Source organism: Nomascus leucogenys, chromosome 3 (assembly GCF_006542625.1).
Source record: "Nomascus leucogenys isolate Asia chromosome 3, Asia_NLE_v1, whole genome shotgun sequence".
NCBI lineage: Eukaryota > Metazoa > Chordata > Mammalia > Primates > Hylobatidae > Nomascus > Nomascus leucogenys.
The window spans coordinates 98,454,157-98,472,541 of NC_044383.1; the positions used below are offsets into that span (position 1 = coordinate 98,454,157).

General features: G+C 39.9%; 1 protein-coding gene across 5 annotated transcripts; it reads left to right on the top strand.

Annotated features, from left to right (window-relative positions):
* The first annotated feature begins 1,950 nt into the window (after positions 1-1,950).
* CCN6 (cellular communication network factor 6) lies at positions 1,951-17,763 on the top strand. 5 transcript variants are annotated; one of them, XM_003255583.3, is made up of 6 exons: positions 1,951-2,035; positions 2,209-2,279; positions 8,834-9,131; positions 12,591-12,833; positions 15,940-16,133; positions 17,071-17,418. In XM_003255583.3, exons 2-6 carry the CDS (start codon positions 2,232-2,234, stop codon positions 17,350-17,352), a joined length of 1,065 nt encoding a protein of 354 aa, XP_003255631.1. In that variant the 5' UTR covers positions 1,951-2,035; positions 2,209-2,231; the 3' UTR covers positions 17,353-17,418. The 5 variants fall into 5 exon arrangements, with proteins under 5 accessions (XP_003255631.1, XP_003255630.1, XP_030665445.1 ...); XM_030809585.1 differs by lacking the exon at positions 17,071-17,418 and adding an exon at positions 14,701-14,764 and having other exon boundaries at positions 1,987-2,035; positions 15,940-16,108; XM_030809584.1 differs by lacking the exon at positions 1,951-2,035 and adding an exon at positions 14,701-14,764 and having other exon boundaries at positions 2,042-2,279.
* The last annotated feature ends 622 nt before the right edge of the window (positions 17,764-18,385 follow it).

Below are 18,385 nucleotides of genomic sequence, written 5' to 3' on the forward strand. Positions count from 1 at the left end.
CTTGGTTGGGGAAGTTCTCCTGGATAATATCCTGAAGAGTGTTTTCCAACTTGGTTCCATTCTCCCCGTCACTTTCAGGTACACCAATCAGACGTAGATTTGGTCTTTTCTCATAGTCCCATATTTCTTGGAGGCTTTGTTCGTTTCTTTTTATTCTTTTTTCTCTAAACTTCTCTTCTCACTTCATTTCATTCATTTGATCTTCCATCTCTGATACCCTTTCTTCCAGTTGATTGAATCGGCTACTGAAGCTTGTGCATTTGTCACGTAGTTCTTGTGCCACGGTTTTCAGCTCCATCAGGTCATTTAAGGACTTCTCTACAATGAGAACACTTGGACACAGGAAGGGGAACATCACACACTGGGGCCTGTTGTGGGGTGAGGGGAGGGGGGAGGGATAGCATTAGGAGATATACCTAATGTAAATGATGAGTTAATGGGTGCAGCACACCAACATGGCACATGTATACATATGTAACAAAACTGCACGTTGTGCACATGTACCCTAGAACTTAAAGTATAATAATAAAAAAAAGAAAAAAAAAGAAAAAGATCAGATTGGACCAAAACAGACACATTTTCTTCACTACTCCATTCTCTGGTTTTGTCCTATTTCTTAGGGAGGCAGGATAAGGTGTTGGCACCCTAACTGCAGTGGGTGTTCCTTGTTGTTCAATGTGCGTATACTTACAGTTTAACGACTCCTTGGTAAGCTCTGTGTGATCTGCAGGTTTTAGGGTGTCCATGGTTCTCCAAGGACACCAGATTCTCTGTGGCGGAGGACAGCCTCATTTTTCCCAGGCCCTCAGCCCAGGCCTAAGCGAGGCTTGACGTTGTCTTTATACAGTAGTGACTGCCTTGAACAGAAACAAAGGTGAGCAATGGGTGTAGAATACGTAAGGCAGCAGGAAAAGCCGGGATAGGTAACTGATCAAAGGAAATAGAAATAGGCCTTGGGATGGGGGCAGGCAGGTGGGACCCCTCAGGGACCTGAGAGGGACAAAGCGCCACGGCAGCTGCAAGTGAAGATGGGAACACAGACCCAGGCTGAGAACATGGAGAGGCAAAGGTCCCACATGATGACACAGGAGGAGATGCGCTGGTGGCCACACATTTCAGGGAGGTGAGTATGAAGAAGAGGAGTACAAACCTGTCAAAATTTTATTTTTAATCTTTTTTTTTTTTTTTTTTTGAGACGAAGTCTCGCTCTTGTCCCCCAGGCTGGAGTGCAATGGTGCGATCTCGGCTCACTGCAACCTCCGCCTCCCAGGTTCAAGCGATTCTCCTGCCTCAGCCTCCCAAGCAGCTGAGATTACAGGCGCCTGCCACCACGCCCGGCTAATTTTTGTATCTTTTTTTTTTTTTAGTAGAGATGGGATTTCACCATATTGGCCAGGCTTATTTTTAATCTTAATTCATTAAATGAATGATTGCTACCAATGTAATTGTTTTATTTTAGGCCTCGAAAAATGGAGGTTAACTTCATTGTCATCTGTCATGGAACTGTGCCCCCAAAAGGAGGTGTCTCTCAGGCCAGGTAATGTAGGAGTCCGCCCCCTGCTCCATCTGTATTTTTTCCGCTCACAGTCCACCTGGCATGAGAAAGGTGTTGGGATAAAGGTGAGCCCAGGGCACTGTGGGTGCCTCCGAGAGAATCTGAGCTGGGGGAGTCAGGGTCCTTCGAGAGCCTGCCATTAATATGGAGGGGGAAAGCCAGGGCTAGGCTACGATGGGTGCTATGGGGGGACCAGGCCTGCGATCTGTACATGAGGGTGAAGGGGGAGAAGGAAGCAGCCCAGAGAGGACCCGGAGCAGGGCAAACACAGATGGAGAAGCTGAGGGCAAGGAGGGGAATGACGTGGGACCTCACCCGTTGTCGGGGGCAGGCTCTGCTCTCCAGGAACAGGTAACGCAGTCACTCAGAGAACAGTCACTACTTGCCCTGCCCTTCTGAGTCCCGGGAGGAAAGTGCTCGCCCGCTCCTGACCTGTGACACGCTCACTGCGAAGGCAGGTATTAGAAGAGTCCCATGAAAGTAAACAGGGTATTAAAACGGATCCTTAAAAAGGAAAGTGCAGGCTGAAAGTTGGTAGTGTGGGAGGTAGAGGGTGTGTGTTCTTGTGCAGAGGAGCGTGGGGTTTGCAGAGGAGACAGGGGAGCTTTGTGTACCCGGAGCAATGAACAAGCGGCGACTTCTCTACCCCTCAGGGTGGCTCCACGGTCCCAGCGACATGCAGGGGCTCCTCTTCTCCACTCTTCTGCTTGCTGGCTTGGCACAGGTAAGTCCTCTCCCCTGACTCTTTCCCTTCCGGAGACTACAGCCATCCTTAGTTCTTCAGGCCCAAAACTGAACAAAATGAAGATGGGGGAAGAGGGAGGATCAATGGCTTGTGGAACTACTTCATAAGAAATAGGAAGCCATTTTTCTTTCCAAATAAAGTTCTGTGTTCGTTCATGAGCTTCATGAAAGAAATGTAAAACATTTCTCCCTTTCAGGTAATGGCACCGAAGCCTCCTTTCGCTATGTTTGAACAGCCCCACGCTTTCCTATATATTTTTGTAGCAGAGCCTAAGGCACAGCCTGGCACAGTGCGGGAAACAGTGTCTCTCCATGCCAGCTCCAGGCAGAGGCTCAGCTTTCCACTGCTGTTTGCAAAATGTGCAAAGAGCCCCTGGAAAAAAGAATTTTGACAGCGACTTTTTCCAGTTAAGCCTGTCCTTGTTTGAAAGGGGCACTTTGGAATAAACATTTACATTTTTAAAACATTCTCTTACTTTGTCTTTTCTCAGTCCATGTGTTTCTCACTTCCTGAAAGGGAAGCAGTCCACGGAGGCTTGGAAATATTTCAAGCAACAGACCAAAGGGAAGTGTAACTTACTATGAGCAATTCATTGCCTTAGTCTTTTTAAATAAGAAGATGAAAACAAGGTGACTTAATTGTTGATTTATTTACACGGTAGACAGGAGACAGAGCTTTTGAAATCTGGTGATTTAGAAAACATGGGTGTGTCTGTGAGTTAGTAGTTGATTGGGGCCATAAGTAGTAGATATATCTTAGAAAACAAGGAATTGGAAATTGTTATACCATATAGAGAGAGATTTACGATTTCAAAAGAATCATGCAAGAATGTCAGTGGTCCGGGTCATTGCTGCCCTGTCTGTGTGTCTCCTATTCCACTGTTCTTGAGAAAAAGCCTGTCATTGTGGATGGAGAGCAGCTAGATGTTCTTAGACAGCAAGTATTCCAACACAGAGAGATGTGTAAAAAATAAAGAACAACAAACACAGAAAGGTGTTACACACAGAGCGGTGAGAATGGATTATTTTGTGCTTAACTTTGCTTTTATAAATTCATAAATTCACGAAGTATCTGATAATACCTAGCATTTACTGAATATCTGCTATATGCCAAATACTGTGCTGGGTGCTTTATTTATTTATTTATTTATTTAAAGACAGAGCCTCGCTCTGTCGTTCCAGGCTGGAGTGCAGTGGTGCAGTCTCGGATCACTGCAACCTCCACCTCCTGGGTTCAAGTGATTGTTGCCCCTCAGCCTCCCAAGTAGCTGGGATTACAGGCCTGCACCACCATGCCCGGCCAATTTTTGTATTTTAGTAGAGATAGGGTTTTGCCCTGTTGGCCAAGCTGGTCTCGAACTCCTGACCTCAAGTGATCCGCTCACCTCGGCCTCCCAAAGTGTTGGGATTACAGGTGTGAGCCACCACCTCCGGCCCAAGGGTGCTTTAGTTATTATCTTAATTATCAAAACAACTTTACAAGGTAGGCACTATTAATCCCATATTACAGAGGAGATCAAATGATGGGAAGTTCTGTAAGATCACAGAACTATCGCAAAGCTCGGATCTGTAGTCAAAATGCTTATTCTTTCTATTGCACCATTCTAGTGACACTTGTTGTCTTGAAATTTTGCTGTTGAAAACAATCAAAATATGCCTGAGGAAAAGAGAAAAATACAAGATTCTTTATATTTACCCACATATTGACTATGTCCAGGCCTCTTCATTTCTTCCTGTATTTCTAAGTTACTATCATAACAGAAGATCTTCAGACTGAAGATCCTCCTTTAGTATTTCTTGTGAGGCGGATTGGCTAGCAACAATTTCTCTTAGGTTTTGTTTACCCAGAAACGGTTTTTATTTCACCTTCATCTTTGAAAGATAGTTTCACTGGCTATATAATTCTGGGTTGACAGGATTTTTTTTTTTTTCCCCATTTAACATTGTCTCTGGGCATCTTGTCCTTCTCCATCTCTCCCTCCTCCTCCTTCTTTTAATGAGTAGTCAGATCTCAGTTTTACTGTGCTTCTGTATGTAATGCTTCCCCCTTTTTTCAGTCTACTGTTATGATTTTCTTTCTTTATTTTGAGACAGAGTCTCCCTCTGATGCCCAGGCTGGAGTGCAGTGGTGCGTCTCAGCTCACTGCAACCTCTGCCTCCTGGGTTCAAGTGATTCTCCTGTCTCAGCCTCCCAAGTAGCTGGGACTACAGGTGCATGCCACCACACCTGGCTATGTTTTTGTATTTTTAGTAGAGATGGGATTTCGCCATGTTGGCCAGGCTGGTCTTGAACTCCCCACCTCAAGTGATCCACCTGCCTCGGCCTCCCAAAGTGCTGGGATCACAGGCTATTTCAGCTTCATTTTTGAAAGATAGTTTCACTGGCCATATAATTCTGGGTTGACAGGTTGTTTTTCTTTTTCCTTTCAACATTGTCTTTGGGCATCTTCTCCATCTCTTCCTCCTCCTCTGTCTTTTGATGAGAAGTCAGATCTCATTTTTAACGTAATTCAGTATGTAATGCTTTTCTCAGTCTACTTTTAAGATTTTCTCTTTATCCTTGGATTTCAACAGTGTTACCTTTTGACCTGAGATTATCTGGAAATGCTTCAAAATTGGAAAGATAAAGAGGCATCCAGGGGGCAGTTTTGGGAGTGTGCATTTCATTAGAAAGAACAGAAGAAAAACAGGGAGGAGAAAACCAACCCGGGGAGTCCAGCAAATGGCTAGGCGTAGAAGGAGAGTGTGTGAGAGCTAAAGCTCAAGAGGTAGGCAGGAGATGGCTTTGGATACCTGGCTCAGAAGTTTAGGCTGCACAGTATAGACTGTGGGGAACCCCTCATGGGCTTTAAGGAGAGGAGTAATACAAGCAGACATGTTCTTTAAAGAGATTCCTCCAGTGGCAACGTAGTAGATGCACTTGAAAAGTCATTCTGGAGGGAGGAAGGTCAGTCAGGAACTCGTAGTGATGATGCTTACTTAGTAGCAATGAAATGGGGAAGAGCGTCTAGTTCTGGGAAGACAAGGACAACAGAATACATAGGAGAGGTCACTGAATGGCCATAGGAGGTGAGAAAGAGGAAGACAACCTAGATGAATCCAGCTTCCTGACTCCAAACTTTGAAGAGTGAAAAATGATGACTTTTGGTCTTGAGTATTTCCTGGAGGACATTTGGGTGGAGATGTCCAGTAGGTAGTTAGCTCATGGATCTAGGGCTCAGTGGAGAAGTCCAGGCTGGAAATTTAGTTTTGAAACTTGCATAGGATGAAAACTGAAGGCAAGGGTCTGGGTGAGATTGTCAAGATACAGTGTAGAATGAGGCAAGCAATACATTAAAGCTATGAAACACCAATAGGCCTAAATCTAAGTCAAATTCAGGGTAACAGGAGCTTGCGGAGGAGGTTGAGAAAGTATGTTGAAAAGTAAGGGGAGGATTGGGGGGACCAGATGTAATGAAATCCAAGGTAGAGGAGAGTCAAATGCCTTAGAGAGGTGGGGCAAGAGGAGGACTGAAGAGATTTCACGGATGTGAGATCAGCAAAGAGGCCACTGAACCTGGCATCCTGAATCACTGGTGGCTATAGCTGAACCTGTGCAAAATTGAGAAGTAGGCAAAATTTTTTTAAGTTTAAATTTTTATTAGGATTCTAGCTTCACTATTTCTACTCCCTTCTGCACTTTGGTGTTTCCTTTTCCCCTGCTCCTTCTCCAGAAGCCCAGCAGTGTCCTATCCTCCCCATCAAAACCCATTCTCATGTTGTGCATGCAACTTTTGAATTGCAGCTGAAATGTTACTCTTTACTGGGGCATGTGTGTTTTACCAGTGGTAAGAAAAAAAGGCTGAGGATTTAATATTAGGTGGAATTTCATGCAGATACTTCTAAATGTAGAGTTTTTGAGCTGCGAATGGACTTAGATCTAGGAATCAGTTCAACAGCCCCTGGTTCCATCAAATAAACATTAAGAGCTATTTACACAAGCGAATTGCCAGGCACTGTGCTAGGTGCTGGTGGTATACTCACAAACAAACCACAAGCACCTGAGGTTGGGTGGCTTTATGGCTAGTGGAAGAGATGGGCACTTACATGGGTAATTTCAGTTTAAAAATGTGTGCAAGGCAGGGAAGTTACAGGAACCTTTCTGGAAAAGATGATACTGAAACAGAACCTTGAAGGATAACTAGATGAAGAAGGAGCTGGGTCTAGGCAGAATGTCCCAGGCAGGAGGAACAGCATCACATATGCAGGGAACCACAGGCACTTTAACTTTTTGGAACCTAATGCATACAAGAACTGCAAGACATCAGGAGGGCCCTGAATGCTGTGCATAAGTGCTTTCACCTTTCCTGTAGGTCAGACACTTTCAGGTGTGAAGGATGAGGGAGAGGAAGAAATCCAGATGGTTTTCAGCTTCCTGACTAGGGGACCTGAGTGGATGGTGATGCCATTCACTAAAATGGGAACTGCTAGTTGAGGAGCAGTTTGTCAGGGGGAGGGTACTTGTAGAACCTCAAAGTGCATATGTCCAGTAGCAACTAATAACTTGTAAGCTTAAGGGATGAGGTCTACGCTGGAGAAATAGATGCAGAGATTTGGTGATTTGTTCTGTATCAAAGCTGGGTTGCAGTATGATTTGGACTAGGAAAGGAAGGAGGGTAAGTGTTGAGAGCTTAGGCTCTGGAACCTGCCTGCCTGATTTAAATAATTCTTCTACCACTTACTTGATATGTCACACAGGACAACTTAAATAATTTCAGTCTCAGAGTCCTCATTTACAAAATGGAGTATACGGTTTCCTGTTGCTGCTGTAAGAAATCACCAACTTGAATGGCTTAAAACAACATGATTATCTATAGTTCTGGACATCTGATGTCCAAAAATGGGTCTTACAGGGCTAAAATCAAGCGTTGGCAGGACTGCCTCCCTTCTGAAGGTGGCAGGAGAGAATCCATTCTTTGCCCGTAACAGCTTTTAAGGCTGTCTGGCTTCCTTGGACCATGACCCATTTCAGCAACGGCATCACTCCTACCTCTGCTTCTGCCATCACATCTTCTCTGACATGCCTGCCTCCTTCCCCAGTGGACCCAATGTACTTGTGATTACCTTGGGCCCACCTGGATAATTGAGAGTGATAACCTCAAAATTCTTAAGTTGATCACATATGCAAAAATCCCCTTCAATGTTTTAGGTAACATATATGCACAGGCTCCAGGGATCAGGACATGGACATCTTTGAGGGGACAATTATCTGCCTATCACATGGTATAATCACCACTGCACACTGTTGCTATGAAGTTTGATTGAAATAACCAAGTAAAGTGATTTATAAAGATGGCAGTCATCAAGACAGACATTAGGCAAAGACCTTGCTTTCAAGATGCTCACATTCTTGGTGCAGGTATCAGAAAGTAAACAACTGAAATGCATAGGTAATAAGAAAGGTGGTAAACTCTACGGTGAAAGGACTGGGATAGGGTGACCTTTCACAAAGAGTGGTCAAAGAGGGCCTCACTGAGACCTTTGAGCACAGACCTAAAGATAGTAAAAGAGTGAGCCATGAAGATACCTAGGGGCAGAGTGTGCTTGGAGTCAGAGAACAAGGACACTGGTGTGGCTGGTGCGGAGGCAGCAAGGGGGTGAGTGGCAGTGGGCAAAGTAATACGGGGAGGGGGGACCACAGGATGCAGGGCCATGGTGGCACTTTGAATTTTACATTGAAATGGGAGGCCATGAGGAAGTCACTCCATATGAGCAAAGAGTGATATGAACTGGCTTATTTTAAAAGAATCATTCTGGATGTCAAGTGGACAAAGGAGCAAGCAAGGTGAACACTCAGGAGGCTATTGTAATCATCCAAGTGAACAATGATGACTTGGGTTATGATGGTAACAGAGAGGGTATGAATAAATGATCAGGGTGGGTATTTTTAAAGGTGTAATAAACAGGATTTACTGATGGAATTAGATGTAAAATGTGAAAGAGAAGAGTCAAGCATGATCCGATCTCAAGGTATTTTGGAAATATATTGGCATTTGCTCAAATAGGGAAGTGTGTGGAAGAGCAGATTGGAGGAGAAAGCTTGGGAGCTTGTTTTTGGTCATATTAAATTTGCTATACCTATTAAACATCGAAGTGGAGATGTTAAGTAGGCAGTTTGAGTCTGAGTTCAGAAGAGGGGTATGAGTCGGAGATAAGAGATATAGTGAGGGAAGATACTTTAGAGGCCTTATCCATGGGGCCGTGAGGTTTACAGATTAAGAGGATGAGAAGAAACTGACAAAGGAGAGTGAGAAGGAGCAGTCAGTGATAAAGGAGGAATAAGAGTGGAATAAGAGGAATAAGAGCCTCCAAGAGTCTTGGAGGCTGAGTGAAGAATAGTTTAAGGAGAGTAATTGTGTCAATTGCTGATAGGTGTAATTATAATGATTATAACTCACCACTCTGTATACTACCTGTTTGGGGGAAATCTTCTATTCCTGTTATACTATTACATAGAGAAGCTATTTCTAACATCACCTTTATTATCAAATGAAGTTCTGCTGCAGGGCACAGGGCACTGGACCATTAGATACAACACCCAAAGGAAGGCCTGGAGAAGTGTCAGACGCACCTCAGCGTAAACAGTTTTGTCACTGGCCCTGCAAATGCCCTCATCAGAAGCCCCGTTGCCCTCCTGGAGTGAGCCTGGTGAGAGATGGCTGTGGATGCTGTAAAATCTGTGCCAAGCAACCAGGGGAAATCTGCAATGAAGCCGACCTCTGTGACCCACACAAAGGGCTGTATTGTGACTACTCAGTAGACAGGCCTAGGTACGAGACTGGAGTGTGTGCATGTAAGTGTCTTCTTCTGGACCTGCTGGAAAAGATTGAGTCTAGACAGAATTTTTTTCTTCCTGCAATTGTTAGCTTGGAGTGATCAGCTTAGTTTGACTAAATATGAGGTGGGTTTAGTTTTCATATTCCAGTGGGACTGGCTCCATTGTATTGGATACTATGTGAAATTAGCGGATGCTTACACACATTCAGAAACCCATTATTTTCATTGCATTGAGGTGATCTTGCAGTTCTTCTCAGGTAATTGCTTTTAACGATAGAAAATAAAAGGAATTATCTAGAGTCTGACTTCTTAAAGTGCTACAAAATGACAGCTCTTGTTAATACTGTCAAAAACAATCCGAATTTAGCCTTTTGAAAGTAACAAAAAATGATCTCCTTAAAAATATTAGAATGTATACGCAATATTCAGACATACAACTTTAACCTCAGCTTTCCCAACTAATGACCGAGTTGCTGTGCTTTTTACTTCAGCAGATTTGTAAAAAAAGAAGGTGAGGTCACCCCAAACCACAACCTGACCCTCAGCCTTATGTGACTAAGCTCTGGAGACTGATTCAGACCATCTAAACATTGACACTAATTCAGGGTGCCAAATTATTTAGGATTAAAAAAATAAAATTTACAAGGGAAGAGAAACACTCATGTCACCTGGGCAGTTTAGTCTGTCTGTAGAAAAGTCAAAGTAGGAAGGCAAATTACTATCAGAAGTTTGGTTATGAGCCACGGAATGAGAGCCTATCTTTGGAGTCAGGCTGAATGTGTAGAGCGCTCAAGCTTGATAGGCTGAAGCCCCTGCCAGCACTGTATTGTATGGTAAAAAATGTGGGATCTAGGTTCAAGTCCTGACTGCTCTGCTAACTGGATACACTTGATCAAGTTGTTTATTCTCTGTGTGCCTCAGTTACATAATATGTACTTCCTAGCTTAGAGAGTTGCTGGGAGGATCAAATAAAATAATGACATAAAACACCTAGCACAATAGCTGGTATTCAGTAGGCTCTCAAAAATGTTGTTTATTGGAATCCTATAACAAAAACATGACCTATCAAATAAATGTGGCATTCAGGACACTCATTTTTCCGAAGCTGGGCAGGTTATTTCATTAACCCAACAAACACTTAGTGACCATCCACTACAGAGCCAAGCACGGTGGCCAGCAACTGAGGACATGACAGGAAAAACAAGAGATACAGGCCTTGGCCTCAGAGAATGAAATATTAAGGTGTCAGACCTTTCCGTATAATTTCACACAAAATGTGATGAGACTTTTAACAGGGCATAGCCACGAGGATAGGAATGGGGATAATCTATAACTAGGGCCCCAAACTATGACCTGAGAGTCAAATCTAGCCAACAGCCTGTTTTTGTAAATAATGCTTTATTGGAACATGGCACATTAATGTAGAGTCTATGGCTGCTTCGCAATGGCAGAGTCAGTAGTTTTGACCAAACACTCTCTGGCTTGCAAAGGCTAAGATATTTTCTAGTTGGCTCTTTTCAGAAAACCTGATGATCCCTGATCAAGAGCAATATTTTAAAAGCTTTTTGATCTGCGGACCCCTTTATAGTCTTAGAAATTACCCCTTTATACTCTTAGAAATTATTGAGGACCTAAGAGATTTTATGAGGGTTTTATCCATTGATATTTGATGGATTAGAAATTTAGAAATATTTATTCATTTAAAAAGAATAAACCCATTGCAGATTAATAAGAATAACGTTTTTATGAAAAAACATAGAACTTATTTTCCAAAGAAAAATTTAGTAAAAGAGTGCCATTGTTTTACATGTTTTGCAAATCTCTCTAGTGTCTAGCTCAATAGAAGATAGCTAGAGTCACACATTTGCTGCCTCTTTCAATCTGTTACTATGTGTTTTCCTGGTTGAAATATGTGAAGAAAATCTGGCATCACACAGATATGCAATTTGAAAAGGGAGGAATATTTTAACAGGCTTTTCAGATCATCGTGTATATACTTTTATGTTTATTGATATTATATTAAAACCTGGCAAGTGACAGTGTCTTAAAAATTAGCTGCATCATGGAATCTGAAACCACATCAACGAACTTTCAACTCTGGGACATTAAAATGCATTGGTCTATCCAAGACCCATTTGGAATAGATCTTTTACTCATGCATAATTTTGCCATTCTATGCATTGTTCGTTTGGAAAATATGTTTACTGTGTTGTAGAGATGTTCAAAATATTGATACACTTAATTATGTAATATCTTAAAAAATCACATTAATATCATCCTCACCAGAAAAGTCTACATATTGGATAAATATAAGGTTTTCAGTGATGGATACAAGTTTTCCAAAGTTCTAATTTTTCCTTGAAATCTTGAATTCTCTCATCGGCAAAAAATGCTGTCACAATTGTTTTCCTTGAAGTGACAGGCTCAGTTTGCTCATTTTCAAAGAAAAGTTTCCAAAATACACAAGTCTGAATAACCAGTTATCATCAGTCATTTCTTCAAGTAAAATTCCCACTAAAAAAGTGGTTAGCTCAGCTCACAACTTTACCAATGCCATAGTTCCTTAAGTTTTCCTGAGACAGCCATTTGCTGAAGTTTCAAGACAGCTATTGCACTAAAATATTCTATGTATATTTCCTATTTTGTCACATAGAATATTAAAGAGACCTGTATTTGATGATTAACATTTAATAAAATTAATACCTTTTGCTGTGCCATCAAGGACATTCTTAGGTAAAACTCCCACCACCCCTTTTAAAGTATAAATACCTGGCAAGGAAAAATACAAGATTACCTCTACAGTTTGATTCATGCCAAGGCACCAGCAGTTCAGTTTTAGCCACAGTTGCTTTTGTAGCACCAGTGCAAATACCAACACAGTGAAAAAGGCCAGCCACATCTTAGTATTTGGAAAAGAGTTTTGACCTTTTCCAGATCCCCTAAAAGTGTCTCAGGTACTGCCAAGGGATTAGAGGACCACACTTGTGGAACAGCCGATCCAGAAGGTCAAGAATACCCCTCAGAGGAAGGAAAACTCTCCTGCAATCTCTTAACAAAAACCTTGCAGTTCTGTAGTTAATTAACATATGGTTTCTTCAGACATTCATTTATCCTGTCTTCCTAAGACTATATCCTAGCCTATTGTTGGATGTCTGAGAAAACCTGTCTCACTAGGCATCAACCTATCTCAGATTTATTATCAACCGCTATACTTATGGTGATTTTACAGGGTCTTTACTTGGTCTTAATTCTGGAAGTGACCATGTGGGGTTTATAGCCTGCAGTATAATAAAAATGCCTCACATTAGAAACCTTTCTACAGATGTCCTGTGAAGGAGGTTCCAAATGGAACCTAAGAGGTTGAGAGCTATACTTCATACAGGAGATAATCCATTTCTTCTTAGGTTTATAATTGGAGGTCTAGACTGTCACAGGTTATGGCTTCTTTGGCAATTTTGCTCTTTTCTCGTTTCAGACCTTGTAGCTGTTGGATGCGAGTTCAACCGGGTACATTATCATAATGGCCAAGTGTTTCAGCCCAACCCCTTGTTTAGCTGCCTCTGTGTGAGTGGGGCCATTGGATGCACACCTCTGTTCATACCAAAGCTGGCTGGCAGTCACTGCTCTGGAGCTAAAGGTGGAAAGAAGTCTGATCAGTCAAACTGTAGCCTGGAACCATTACTACAGCAGCTTTCAACAAGCTACAAAACAATGCCAGGTGCTCAGAAGTAGAGCTATTTTTCATGTATGACCTTGGTGGTATTCCTTCATGTTCCTTCTATGTACCATAGGTACTCAGTAAGTACTTATTGATTGGTGGTCAGATTGAGATATAGTTTGAGTGTATCATTTTACTCAATCTTTGCCTCAGACAGGGATAAATATCTGAAAAGGAAATTTTATAATGTTTTAGAATTTTCTGGTAAAACATTTAAAAACATTTTTAAAAGATCTACTAGGTCAGGAAGCTCTTCTAAAATCTTACACCTCTGCTTATTCCTAACCTCTTCTTAGGAAAATTGACCAAATATTGTTCACATATACCCTAGAACAACTTATTTTTATTCTTCTATTATGGGCAAGAAGTTTGACCATTCACTTTCCCAAATTTTAAAAGGCAACATTTCTATGTGATATAGGCAGAAATGGGAGGCTACCGCTGAAAAATATTTAAGAACTGACACATATTTTGAACTTGTAAATATTATTTCTAAAAATAGAAATCTCATAGGAAGTCGTTTCACTCACTCTGAAATTGAAGCTCAATTGCTAATCTCTCTGTAAACACACACACAGGCACGCACACACCCAGGCATTTTTAAGTAGATTACCCATGTATCTATGTTCTCAGAAAAATGAAGTGTGATCCTTCATTACTCATCTTGTGTATCTGGCCACTTCAAACAGCTTAAGTATATTTATAAACCTTGTATTCTGGTCTGCTCTAAGTTAGCATTTTATTTAAGCATCAGCATATTTTGGGAACAGGAGTTTCGAAACCACCAGCAAATAACGTATAGAGGAGGAAGGACCCAAAAGGGGCACCATCGAAGTCTGGTTCTTGTTCACATCTCTGTGTTCTCATCCAGAAATCAAGAATGCCTTTTTCTTAAAGTTTAGAGCTTAATGAGAGTTGCCATGGAAATGAAGAATACTTGTATATGTTAACTCCTAAGTTCACTTTTATTAAGTGGATATTTAATAAAGGCAACTATAAGCAGAGAAATGAGTTTAGATACTTAAAAGCTAACTCGATGAAAGGAACATCCTCAGCAACTCCAGTTTAGTCAGTAAATTAGAAAAAAATTTACCAGGTTGTGGTGAATTTCCATTTACTATACATGTTCAGTTGACAGGATGACACTGTTAATGCTCTAAAACCTCTGGAATTATAAGCTATGTCCTTATTTTTTTTTTCAAAAAGTACAGAACAGTTGGTTTTCTGCATTGGATTTTAGTGATTCAATATAAGGGTCTTAGAGCCCACACATAAACTTCCCTGGAAAGACTACCTTAGAGCAGTTTTCCACAAGTGAAGCCCTTCGGATCAAGTTCAAGTTGGTCTCATTTTAGAAGTTAGAGCAGTTAAGTGGGTTCACTTTGACCTTGGCTGGGAGAGGCATCAGATAGTCAGTGTTAGTAGTTAGTGCTTTGTCAGGTAAAACAAGAAAATCTCCTGAAGTGTTCTCTGGTATTTATGATTTAGACCTAGATATGTTTCAAACGAAGTTTATGTTCAGTCTAATGTCTCTTCTTTGCTTAACTGTGAAATTATATTTATGGCCCACACAGGAATTTGGCTTTTAAAATTAACCATAATGACAAAAACACATACTTTAAGATATATTCGTGACAGTAATTTATAGTCGATAGTTGGAATCTAGCTTTTGCTAGGTCAGTATGAAGCATGCAATGACATAATGCCCTCATGCTTTTTTCAATGCTCACCAAACACTAAGCTTTGTTTAAAAAATCTCTAGTTTTCTTGCTTTTTAATGAATGGTAAATTCCTGAACTACAGCTCTTGGTTTAACAAGCGGGATTACTGGTAACACGGTAATCTAACCTGCCTTTATTTATTGCAGATGTGTGCCAAGCTTCTAATCTGCTTCCTACATTGAGGTCTTTAAACTGTTGTCTACCTTCCAGGTATCTTCACGTTTCTGCTTCCTCTCCTCAGTTCTATGTGCAATTGCAAGAGACTCTACTGTAATAACACGGAAAGCAGTGTCATAGTATCAGTTAAAATAGAGCACATACTTTAAAGAGACTATTTCCTATGAAGAAGGCTTTTTTTTTTTTTTTCTGGGTCTTTTTCGAGTTTTAAATTGATTTTTTTGAAGTAATATAGCCAGAATTTTGCTGTGCAGGCTCAAATCACAACCGTACTCCCAAAGCATCCATTTCAAGATGCACATTAACCTTAAGGAAATGCCTTGAGACAGTAAGTCAATATGTAGTTTGCTTAAAATGAGCCAAGGGCCTGTTTCATTTATAACAAGAAGCTCCCAGTGACCTTACATGGAAATGGGAGCATTATTATACCCTCTTATATTCTCTCTTCCCCTCCTATTTCTCCTTAGCAGCAGACAGTGGAGGGGCTCTATCTACTCACTCACTGACCCATCTATTGATCCATCCATTGTTTTTTCATAAGTAATTTGAAATCTTAGCCAATTGGAGAGTAGTTTGGGCCTAAGAACACAGGGAGTGTGACAATTAAGTTGAATGAATGAAATTATACACCTGCAATGACTTTGTATATAAATGATTAGTTTAGTTCAGTGTAGTATTACTTAATCAGACAGTTTTCTAAAAGACTAGATTAAAACAAATGGAAGAAATCTGGTCTCACTGATAGTCTCATTCTCAAATATAATTTTTGTATTTTAGATTTTAACATATTATGAAAGTTAACATTAAGATCACACTGTTCTGATCAAATTCCCTAATTTTTATTTCAACGTCTGTTAGAAATGATGAGGCAAGAACAAGGGAAAAGACAACTCAACAGGAACATAAGCTTAGGTTTAGTATTCAGAGGACAGGCAAAGCAGAAAAATGCAAATGAGTAAATCTTCTCAGTTTTTCAAAGATAAAGTATTTTTATTCCTTCTAAGAGACTGGACTGTAGTACTTGATTGAAAGTTAATTTTGGGGTTGGGAAATAGGGAGATAGAATGATAGATTAGACCATCAGCTTCTTTTATTCTGAGTAATACAAAAATATTCAGATTTCTTAAACATTAAACATGATTAAAAATTATCTATTTATACAAGTACATTTATATGTACACATATGTACTTTTCTCCCTTCGTTATAGCTTATAGAAATCTCCCACTTATTTGGAAAAAAAAATGTCTTGTGCAAGCAACAAAGTGGACTCCCTGCTCCAGAACATGTGGGATGGGAATATCTAATAGGGTGACCAATGAAAACAGCAACTGTGAAATGAGAAAAGAGAAAAGACTGTGTTACATTCAGCCTTGTGACAGCAATATATTAAAGACAATAAAGGTAAAGTTTAAATATATTTAACTTAATTCAATATTAAGAGATTCCTGAAAAGTAAGCATGTGTGTGTTTTGGAGGGTGGGATGGTGTTTAGTTCTTAGAAAAATAAAACCATCTCATTATAATGCTTAAAGTCAAATTATTTTAGAGGAAAACAGGTATTAACTGCATGTTGTGGGGAAAATTTTACCAACCAGAGCAGATTCTAACTTCTTTTTTCTATGTTAATGAATAGAAGAGTTTGATTGCTACACTATAATTATGAAAACAGGTATTATGAACATCAGAGTAGACAAGTCCTGATCTTAGTTATATATCATTAACTTGGAAGGAAGCCACACCATTTCCAAAATGCTCTATGCTTACATAGTAAACTTGCTAAAACACTACAATAAAATATTTACCCTAAGATTGCTTGGTATAACTAGAGCTGGTCCTACTTCTTGAACGAGGCAGGAAGTCTGTCTCAAAAAGGGTAATTTTTAGAAATGCTACACAATCCTTCTACCCCAAAGTTATTCTCTATCATATTAGCAAGTTGACAATTCAGTTTTAAAGAAAGATTAGGATAATTATTCATCTATGCATCCACGGAAAACTGTCTGGGCTGTGTTATGGAATTTGCTAAGTCTTAGATAAATATTTAATAAGACATGGCTCTTGATATCAAACAAAACAGAAGTTTTGTTTATTGTAAAATTGAGTCAAGAATAGATAGCAAAAAACATTGGGGAGTAGGTGCTATAATATGATGAAGAATAGAGAGGACAGACCTCTGATAAGGGGATCTTAAAGGTAAAGAGAGTGCTGGAAATCACTACATAGCAACTTTTATTAATGCCTCCAAATAATTATATTCATACTATAAAATATTCTACATGTTGATTTTCAAAACTATTGTAATAAAATTTAAAGAATGACTTTTTATGTATCTTTCCAGATTCCCAAAGGAAAAACATGCCAACCTACTTTCCAACTCTCCAAAGCTGAAAAATTTGTCTTTTCTGGATGCTCAAGTACTCAGAGTTACAAACCCACTTTTTGTGGAATATGCTTGGATAAGAGATGCTGTATCCCTAATAAGTCTAAAATGATTACTATTCAATTTGATTGCCCAAATGAGGGGTCATTTAAATGGAAGATGCTGTGGATTACATCTTGTGTATGTCAGAGAAACTGCAGAGAACCTGGAGACATATTTTCTGAGCTCAAGATTCTGTAAAACCAAGCAAATCGGGGAAAAGTTGGTCAATCCTGTCATATAATAAAAAAATTAGTGAGTATAAAATGGTGGTAAATCTACTTTGTGTAAAACAGTATGAATGCCTATTCTCAGATCACTACATTTAAGGCATTAGAAGCTTTTAAAAAGTTATTCTAAAAATATACATAAAATTTGAAAAACTTAAAAATTGAACTCATTTCTAAAATATATCCTATAATTATATAACACACAGACATTTGGTACCATCTAAGCATTTTGTATATGAAAAAATTATGCAATTTACAAGAAAATATTTTACAAAATAATCTGGAATACTTGCTAAAGCTGTATAAAAAGCATACTAAATTTTAGGCTGGGCACAGTGGCTCATGCCTGTAATCCCAGCACTTTGTGAGGCCAAGGTAGGCAGATCATTTGAGGTCAGGAGTTTGAGACCAGCCTGGCCAACATGGTGAAACCCTGTCTGTAATAAAAAAATACAAAAATTAGCCAAGTGTGGTGGCGTGCGCCTGTAATCCCAGCTACTCAGGAGGCTGAGGCAGAACTGCTTGAACCCAGGTGGTGGAGGTTGCAGTGAGCTGAGATTGCACCACTGCATTGGCATCAAGGAGCGAGACACTCCTTTGGGGGAAAAAAAACATATTAAATTTAAAAAATCTAATCTATATTTGACAATGTAGCCTAAGGTGCCCATTAGTTGATAAATCATTATAGGGCAAGTGAAATTCTAGATTAATTCTTGAACAGAAATAAGATTAAGCTGTAAATATATTTAGACTTTTCACTGCCTGATCTTGAATATCAGTTTATTTTGGAAAGGAGAAAATGCAACTTTTCTGGCCACTGTTAACAACTGCAATCTAAAATTTTTTATATCAAATATTGTAAAAAATTAAATTTCCAAGACAAAGACCAAGAACAGTATGATTACTTTGCAAAGGAAAGAAACATAAAGAATAAAACTTAAAATTAACCTGTGGGTCTGAAATATAAATTGTTATTAAAAATAAATTAATGTTAAGGCTAGAAC

Excerpts from the sequence above, each read along its gene's own strand:
- CCN6 (XM_003255582.4), top strand. The coding sequence starts at position 2,178 with ATGAACAAGCGGCGACTTCTCTACCCCTCAGGGTGGCTCCACGGTCCC. Across the intron at positions 2,280-8,833 it reads TGCTTGCTGGCTTGGCACAG|TTCTGCTGCAGGGCACAGGG; the intron begins GTAAGTCCTCTC and ends TATCAAATGAAG. Across the intron at positions 12,834-15,939 it reads AAGCTACAAAACAATGCCAG|CTTATAGAAATCTCCCACTT; the intron begins GTGCTCAGAAGT and ends CCTTCGTTATAG.